The following is an 8,939-nucleotide window of genomic DNA, read 5'->3' as shown; positions in this document are numbered from 1 at the left end:
CTGGAGTGTCTCACCTCCCCCGACTCCTTCTACCTGTCCTCTGGTCACTTTCCTACACACCTGGAGAAACCCTGTATCAATCAGGACCTGAGGTCACATAGGCAAGTGAGGCGATCTGAGGGTGAGTCTTCTGTTCTACAGAAATGGGCTGAATCCCTGATACCCATTCTTGCCCTGGAGCCCTTCCCTCCATTCCCACCCCCACCACCAACGCCTAATGTCTGGTCCCTAATCCCAGCAGAATCTGGTCAGAATCCATGGGCTGCAGACTTCCAAAACAATCTTGTATCTTTATTGACTTTTTTTTTTTCTGAATGCAATGACTGTTTTTTTACTCTTAAGGAAAATAAACATCTTTTAGAAACAGCTCGATACACACAATCTTCAGTGTGAAGCAATATACTAATAAGAACACTAGTCGTCTTAACATTTACAGTCTTCATATATATTATATATATGTATATGTATACATATATATACACTATATAACGAGGCCAGATATAATACACACGTTTACCATTTTACAGTCATATGTACAGGAAGTTGCTAGGGCAGCCCCTGGCTGGGGCTGCGTCAGGCCTATTGAAGCGTGGACAGAGCTGAGGTGAGGACACGGACAGACAGGCGGACGGACTGGCAGGGACTGGCCCGGGCCGGTGGTGGCTGCTTGGGGAAGGGGCATCGCGGTAGACCCCCCTATTCGGCAAGGGCCCAGTTAGGGCTCTGCTGCAGGGCACACGACGCACGGCGGCGACACACAGGAGAAGCGAGCATGTTCCCAACATATATACATTCTATGTAACATATATATAGAGGGGTACACAGGTTTTGTACACGAATCTAGCGCTGTCCCTGCTCCCGTATCAAGTGGGCGCTGCGGTCCCTGAAGACGGGTGGTGGTGCACAGGGACACTCGCGCATCCGCCGGAGGTACGCTCGTGCTCTGATCGAATCTCCTTTCTTGTTGCGTTCTTGTTGGGCTCCAGGGGTGGGGTGGAGGATTGGAAAGGGGACGAACAGAAGATGCCCCAGTCCCGCCCACACCCGGGAAGCCCACATCCCCTGAGCATAGGCCCCCGACTACCCCGGCTTTGCCGGAACCGCACGAAAGCTTTGGCAAAGGATGGGTGGGAAGGGCGTTTGGACGCATTCCGACTGGTTTGTTTCGAAGCCTCTTGCCCCCTCCCCCGCTGGCCGGGCCCCCTCCAGAAAGGTTCCGGCTTCCCCTGCCTCGTCCATGGAGCCAGGAGCCGCTCTCGGCCCCTTCCAGGGTCGTCTGGATCTCCTCTCCCGATCCCAGGGCGCCCAGCTGCAGGCCACGACCGTCTGCGGTGGTGGCAGCACCCACGAGGAATGTGTGCCACGTCGTCTTGGAACTTCCGGGAGGGGGAAGTGTCCCCAGCCCAAAGCCGTCTCCCACCCACGCCGGAGGCTGGGTGGGCCGAGAAGTCTGGCCGCTCCGCGGGCTCCCCTCTCCAAGGCTGGCCCCAAGGGTGTGGGCAAAATTGCCCTGTGCCGTCCGGTTCCGGGAGCAGGCGGCTCCGGAACAGGTTTTCTTCCTAACCCGGGGCCGCGAGTCTGAGCCCTGGGCGGCCAGATCCAAGATCCGGGACCCGGATCAAGGATCGGCTCTGGACGCGCGCTGGGAGCAGCTCAAAGGCCCCAGGGCTGCGCAGGCTGCTTCTCTTCTTCGGAGGCGGGCGTCAGTCGGCTCCGGCGGCTTCTCCAGCCGTTGCGGTGGATTACAACGGCAGCCTCTGCAAAATAAGAGCGGACGCCCGCCAGTTCGTTATTGTTGGCTGGGGACATGAGCAAGGGGCAAATTCCTTCCGAGCCGCAGGCCCCTCCCTCGATGGGACCCCGCCCTGGCGCCGGAAGGGTCCGGCGAGGGTCTCTACGGAAGGCCGCGGGAATCCCCACTTGGCTTTGCCTTTCTTCTGACCACTTTCACCTGAGTGCCCTCTGTCCAGACCTGTGACCCTGCCTGCCCTCTCTTTGCCCCTTATCTTTCCTGGGGATGTCCCCTGGCGGGCCCCTCCCTAAGGACCTGCCTGGTTGACAAAGCCTTCTTTCCGACCAACCTGTGCTGACCTGCCCCAAGGCTAGTTTATTACCTGCGACAGGTGAGAGGAAGCTGGGCTGGATCCTGGCTAGACTTGGTGGGGGTTGGGTCTCTTGAGGGTCTGCAGGTCAGGGGGCCTTGTAAAGGCCATGTGAAGTGAAGGAGTGGGGCTCCTTGTGATCACCTACCTTATGTTTGGGACATTTCAAAGAAAAGTTCTCTTCGATGAATACACAACCTGGAACCAAAGAGAAGTTTGAGTGGTGAGACAGGGTGGGGATCTGCTGCCAGTGGCCAGGCCCTAGCTTGCAGGAGCACTCAAAGAGTGACCCGCGTCCTGCTTAAATTCTCCAGTCACAACTTCATCACCAGAATGGGCTGGGGCCCCTTGTTGCTTCCTGCTTTGTTCTTTGTCCTCACCTCACCTCACCTTCTCCACCTGGAACTCTTTCCCCCACCCTGTTTCTACATGGCTGGCTCCTGGACTTCTTGACTAAAGCAGAAGCTGCCCTCCACCACTCCCCAGAGATGTGTGCCCAGCCCCTAGAAGAGAGCCCAGGAAATACTCATGGTGGCTTGGTGATGACAGGGGTGGTCTTGAGCATTAGCTACTCAGCCTTGGTTTCCACATCTGTAGAATGGGCATTGTGTCACCTACTGCATGTCCATCATGGGGATTGGTGAAGAGAGAGTATAAATATCCCCACATGTATGGCATACAGTAGGTACTCAGGATGCAGGGGCTTGTTCCTGTGGGGACGGAGAGGTGAGAATGTGGAGAACATGGGGTTTTAGTGAACACTGCCAACTACAGACAAGGCAGAGGACAGCAGAACTTGGCCTGTCCTTATGCCCAGCTTTGCCAGACTGTGCCCATGTCTCCACAAGTCCTCCGTCCCTGCCTGCTGCCATCTGTGGAGACACTGGCTTTTCCCTGAGCACCCCCACCCATCACCCCCAAGTGCTTCTAGGCTCGTCTCTCCTCTCAGCCTCACTGGCCAGAGCACCCTCCCCAGCACATTCTTCCAGTTTACACTGGAGGTGGCACCATGACAGGGTGGTGCCAGGAGGTAGGGCAGAAAGGGGGCAGGGCTGCAGGCCCTTCTAAGGCTCTCTCCCCACTTTTCCCACCCAACCCTTGCCAGAACTTTCCCTTCTGGTTCTGGGATGGAAGGAGATTTTCCAAAGAGCATGGGCTAGAAGTCCAGGCTCACCTGTTGTCCACACAGTAACACTCTGATCAGCTATAGGCACTTGGGTCAAGTACCTGGGTCACCAGAAGCCAAGATTAGGAGGCCACTTCTACATCAGGGCTTCCAGCATCACCCATGCCAGGTGTGGGAGGGGAGTTGCTAGGAAGGGCCAGGTGGCAACACCTCTCCTGGTGTCTCAGACCTGGATGACCAGATGGCCCTGGGGCAGGCTGAGCGTTGGAAGGTTTGGACAGGACACTATGGTGAACGGCCTCTGCCTACTCTTAGGAGTCAGTGCTGGTCTCCAAAGAGAGCGTCCTTAATAAGGATGGGAGGGAGTGGGATAGTGGGCCAGGGTAGCGAGGCAGGGTACCAGCTGGCAGCCTGGGTACCTGCAGTCTGAGAGCCTGACGCAGCACCTGGAGAGCCCCTGCTGACCCCCACTTGGCAGACTGTTCCCTTATCCCCAACCACCACCAGCCCTCCCTGCTTCTCAGAGCCCTGTTCTCCTTCACCTTTTCTGGCTGCTGAGGCTGTTTCCCAGGTCCCCTCCTCCTCCTCTGCCAGCTCTTCATAGGTGGCACCTCCCCACACACTATCCCCTCCAGGGCTCTAATGAGCCCTTACCTGCTGATGGCCAGTGAGTCTCCATCCTGAGCCCAGCTGGGACAGCTCCTTTTGGATATCTACAAATGGCTCAAATGTGACCTGTCCAAAGTGGAGCTGCTGTGTGAGGCAGATGCATTGCCAACGTAGTCCTGATCTCCCTCCCCATTCCCAGGTCCTTTGCAGCGTGACTCTGCAGCTCATCCCATGGAGAGGTGGCATGCTTTTCCCCACCCTCAGAATCTAGACTGCACTTGGGACTTGCTTTGGCCAACAGAATACACCAAAGATCACATGGAACATGTGGAGCATAAAGGTGCTGGCCCAGCAGCTGGGGCCTCCCTAGAGCATCCTGCCCCAGCAGAGCCTGCCAGGGTCAGTAGCTAAGTAGCAGTCATCCTTATGTGCATCCTGCTCAGACTGGTTTCTCCCCGCACATGGGGAAGCTGGACATCAGGACTGATACCTCCCTCTCCCTCATCTCTTACATCAAGTCCTATGGATTCTGTGTCAGCATAGCCTACTGTACCAGGTCACCTTTTCTTGCTTGGACTATTGCAGTAGTTCATCGTCCCTGATCATGTCAGTATCCTTTTTTCTCAGCCACTATCCTGCTTCATTCTCTACAGATTCCTGTTTTGTGGGGAATCGTCCTAAGATTTCATTTGAAACATATGTTCTATTACTCAAAGCCTGGTATACAAGTCCCGCCTCTCTTGATTTTTTGAGGCCTGGCTTAAATGTCACCTCTTCCTGGAAGTCTTCCTGGTTTCCCTCCCTCACACAGGAGGAACCTCTTCCAAGTACACACTCTCTTCCTTATCTGGTCTGTATTACTGTGGGCAGAAACTATGGTTCTCCTATCTGCCCTACTCCAAGGTGAGCCCCTGGGGAGGCTGGACAGTTCTGGGGTAGGAGAAAGAGCACAGGACATGGAGCAAGAAAGTTGGGCCACCACACTCTGCTTCTGCCACGGTCATGCTATGGTGCCAGGAGTAAGCTCATCCAAGGGACTGACTTGGGGCCTGCCAGGCAGACGGTGCTCAGTTAATCACTGTAGGAGGTATGGGGCTCATGGGGGCTGTTATGGGGGTATGGGCATGTACCTGGGTAAATGGCTGGGTAATGTGGATTGAATCCATGTTTTAATCTGTCTCAGAGCAAGAGGGTAAGCCACCAAGAGCCCCCACCTGTCACCTAGCTCCAGCAAGCCCCCTCCTGCTGGGCACTGTCAGCTTGGCCCTGTGCCAAGAAATTGTCGCTAAAGTCCTGTGCATGCTCTGGGAGGTGGGTTGGCTAGGGCTGATGCTGGTAGGGACCCAGCAGGCAGGCAGGATACAGGCTGCAGTCACCTTGTATGCTGTTAGGAGGAAGGGCAGTGAGAGGGTCTACTGGGTGACATGAGCCCCAGGTGCCTGGGCTCTGCCCACTTCCAGGCAGGGTCATAGTCATCTCTCCTCTTTCCAGGCCAGAGCCAGGAGGGATGCAGAGCGAGAGGGACAAAGGTCATGGGTCTGGGCCCAAAACAGGACTGATGCTACATTTCCTGGGCAGTGCTCATTATTTCACTCTGTTTCAAACAGCTCTGAAACAAACAGACTATTAAAATCTTCATTTTACAGATGGGGCAACCAAATGCAGAGGCATCTGTGGATTGCCCAAGACTGCACATTCAAAAATGCCAGCTGGGTGTGGTGGCACACACCAGTAATTCCAGAGACTTGGAAGGCTGAGGCAGGAGGATTGCAGGTTAGAGGCCAGCCTCAGCAACTTAGCTAGACCCATCTCAAAAATAAATAAATAAATAAACAAACAAAAGCCCCAAACCAAACCAAACTGAATAATGCCACCAGGCCAAAGTCGATCTTAAGAACCCTTACGATATTGCTGTTCCCCGGGATGGACACTACACAGTAAACAACTACTTTCTTTAGCTGAAATAAGGGATCTCTCTGAGCCTCAGATGCCCCATGTAGTTGATGAGGTTTGGAGTTCCCAGCTCTCTCTCATCCATGTAATCTGTCCCTATGTGCCTGGCAACTGTAGGTGCTTAATAAGTGCCCATGGAACAAATGAATAAAAGTAGGGAATTGGGGTAGAGGCTGCAGAGGAGGCTAGGCCTGCCTCAGAACCCCACTGTCTTGCTTAAAACCTTCACGAGGGTTCCCTATGGCCAACAGGAGGTCATTTAGCCGCAGTCTGTTTGAACCTCCTCCCCCAGCTCCTCGATTTTTACTGTTGTAGATAAGCTCTCCTTTTTTCTCTGCTCACTGTGTTCCCATCCACTCTTTAAAGGCCCAGCCCCAACACCCTTCTTTCTGAGACCCGCTACCCCTTGCCATGGCAGCTCTTCAAAGAGCTCTCCTGATTCTAATTTATGCCCGTCTTTCCTTGGTGCTCAGGGCAGCCCTCTATCAGGCGTGTTGCCCAGTTGTGGTCTAGAGAGAAAGATGAGGAGATGAAGAACTGCTCGGGAAGAAGAGGGAACCCAAGGGGCACGAGGAGCCTGGTTGGAGGAGCTGTGCCCAGGGTCCCCTTGCACTGCTTGGATGGCCTCTGGGCCTCCCTGTTCCCACGGTTGGCTCTTACCCGCATCGCTGGCACACGGGTAATGGTAGGAGTGGACGCATCCTTTGTAGGAGCATCCGATGGTGGCCCCGGCTTCCTGGCAGCTGGAACATGTCTGATAGAGAGAGACAAGGCCGTGAGTCCTTCTGCTCCCCAGGAAGGCCCCGCACAGTCCCCACCCGCTTCCTCTAAAACCACCCTGGAAATCAGCCCGAATGAGGCTCAGGTCTGGGGTGCAAACGCCCACACGGGCTGGTTCTCTGGCGCCCCTGGGCTGGCATGCTGCCGGGGGGGGGGGGGGGTTTCTTGGGCCTGTGAACTCGTCACCACTATGGCCATGGGTACCAGCCAGCATTTGCCAAGTGCTTCCTACAGGCTGGCAGAGTCTCTTTGTCTGCTGGCTCCTAACAGCCCTCGAGGTGGGTGGCATTCATTAACTATACAGGTGGTGACAACAAAGCGCCCCTGACAGGCAAGAGCGAAGGCGATAAGCACTGCTCTGCACGCTCTCTGGTGGCAGCAGGAGCACCAGTGGCAGGACCAGTCAGTCCTGCCCAGGGAAGACAGTCCACCCCCACCAGGATGGACCAGGCTGCAGACCTGGAGACAACATGCCACCTTGAGATGCTGATTTAATGTAAACCTGGTGCTGCCCAGAGTGCACCTGGTCCCTTCCAGTTCCCAGAAATGTCTTCTGCTGAGCTTGGGGTTGTCCCCTGCCTGGCCCAGCTGCCCTGCAGCCAGGGGAGGATAACAGTGTCCAGAAAGGCCCTGGAAGAATGGAGGAAAACCGCAAGGCCTGGGGAGGGAAGTGACGGGTCCAAGGTCACCCATATTCCTGAATCAGCCATCACGATCCACGTGGGGGATTGAGGCGCAGAAGGGAAGCAGAGAGCAGGGTGGGGCCGTGCCCACCCGCCCAGCCCCTGAAACAAGTGCAGCGTGTTTCCTGGCAGGCCGGGCTGGAAGCCTAGTCCACATTTTCTCTAGTTAACCAATGAGTAGAGGCCCCCTGCCTGCACACTGCTTCAGAATGAGCCCTTGAACCCCAGTCCAGTCGGGACGCAGGCTCGTGATCACGACCCCTGACTGAACAGGGCAGGGACAGGTTTCATTCCCAGCCCTCCTGAGGGAAGCCAGGAGCAGGTGCAGGGCTATGGCCTCTTTCCTGTCTCATCTGAGATGGCTTCCTGTGGAACTGGGGCCCAGTGTCTCCCCAATTCCTGACCCAGACAGGGGTGATGAGCATAAGTGGGGACCCCGGGCCAGATGGAGACTTTCATCCTTAGTGGCCGTTGTGATGTCATGAAGTTTAAAAGGTCACCATAGGGTTCCTCCGGCTGATGGCTTCCACTGAGGTCCCTGGCAACCCTGGAGGCAGGCGTTCGATCAGCCACTTTAGACATGAAGAAGCAGGGGACATCAGGTGCTTCTGACCCCAGCTACCCCCGCAGGTGTGGCCCACCCTGGGGCCTAAGCAACACTGCCCTGCCAGACAACACGGGCTCAGCTCTGTGACCTGCCTCTCCATCCTGGCATCCCAGGGCCAGGCCTCATCTGGAGGGGATGGGGACCCAGGATGGTGTGGAGGAGGGGTGTCCAGCAGCTCACAGTTCTGTTCTCCAGAGAGCAAAAGGGACGCCAGTGTACGGGCAGGTGTAATCAGTGGGCCGGGGACTTAGCTGCACACTGGGCCAGGTTGCACACCTGGGGATCTGCATAACCTTACAATTCTGCTAATGGGGCTCAGCATTCTAGGGTTCCCAGGGCAAATGGCTTCCTGGAGCCCTTGGCAGAGCTGTAATTTGAATCATGACCAGTTTGACTCCAACGGAGTGTGGTGGGAAGAAAGGGTGGGCTGAACGGTGAGCCTGCCCATCTTTCCAGGGTGTTGCCCAGGGACTGTCCTGCGTGGAGATGTGCTGTGATGAGCCCCGAGGCTCTGGGGAGCATGCCGGCTGCCAGCCCTCAGCAGGGCCCAGGAGCATCTCTGGCAAGGAGACAGCTTGGGTGAGCAGCAAACACCTGCAGAAAGTGTGCTTCTCATCAGGCCCTCCAGGGCCACTCCCAGGGCAGAGGCTACCAGGCCAACTCTGGAATAGGGGGAGCCCATGGGGACAGGGTGGGTGGACTAGACCAGCCTATTGTGTGACAGTGGGGGACCCGATCCCTGACACATGCTGCCCCCTCAGTGCAGCAGGACCTTCTTTGTGTGCAGGTCAGTGAGCTGAGACACCAAAGGCACAGGAAGAGGCTGGGACAGGTGAGGGGCTTCACCCACTCTCACACCTATCCCTCCTCACCAGGGCCGGCCAGGGGACACAGATGACCAGATCTCAGACCTGGACCTCAAAATTGTGTACCTGGGGGCCATGAATGGGAACAGCAGCACTCCAAAGGCCAGTGTGGGCGATGTGGATGGCAGGGGCAGGGTGGCCGCCCCAGGGCAGGGGTATTGTATTGTAATGATGGGAGAGAACTGAACTTATTTTAAAGTGGCCACAGAGAAG

General features: G+C 56.1%; 1 protein-coding gene across 5 annotated transcripts in view; it reads right to left on the bottom strand.

Moving 5' to 3' along the window:
- Positions 1-270: 270 nt before the first annotated feature.
- Positions 271-8,939, bottom strand: part of RAI1 (retinoic acid induced 1) — a 120,385-nt gene continuing 111,716 nt past the window's right edge. For all 5 annotated transcript variants that reach the window (XM_079133768.1, XM_079133766.1, XM_079133767.1 and 2 more), the window contains 3 exons: positions 6,451-6,544; positions 2,251-2,300; positions 271-1,757 (listed from right to left, as the gene is read on the bottom strand). In XM_079133768.1, the coding sequence (XP_078989894.1) occupies positions 1,743-1,757; positions 2,251-2,300; positions 6,451-6,544 (159 nt within the window). In that variant the 3' untranslated portion in view covers positions 271-1,742. The remainder of the gene's footprint in view (positions 1,758-2,250; positions 2,301-6,450; positions 6,545-8,939) is intronic.

Source organism: Sciurus vulgaris (genome assembly GCF_902686455.1).
Source record: "Sciurus vulgaris genome assembly, chromosome: 3".
NCBI lineage: Eukaryota > Metazoa > Chordata > Mammalia > Rodentia > Sciuridae > Sciurus > Sciurus vulgaris.
The sequence above is the reverse complement of the archived record's forward strand: the minus strand, read 5'-3'. Positions and strand labels throughout refer to the sequence as shown.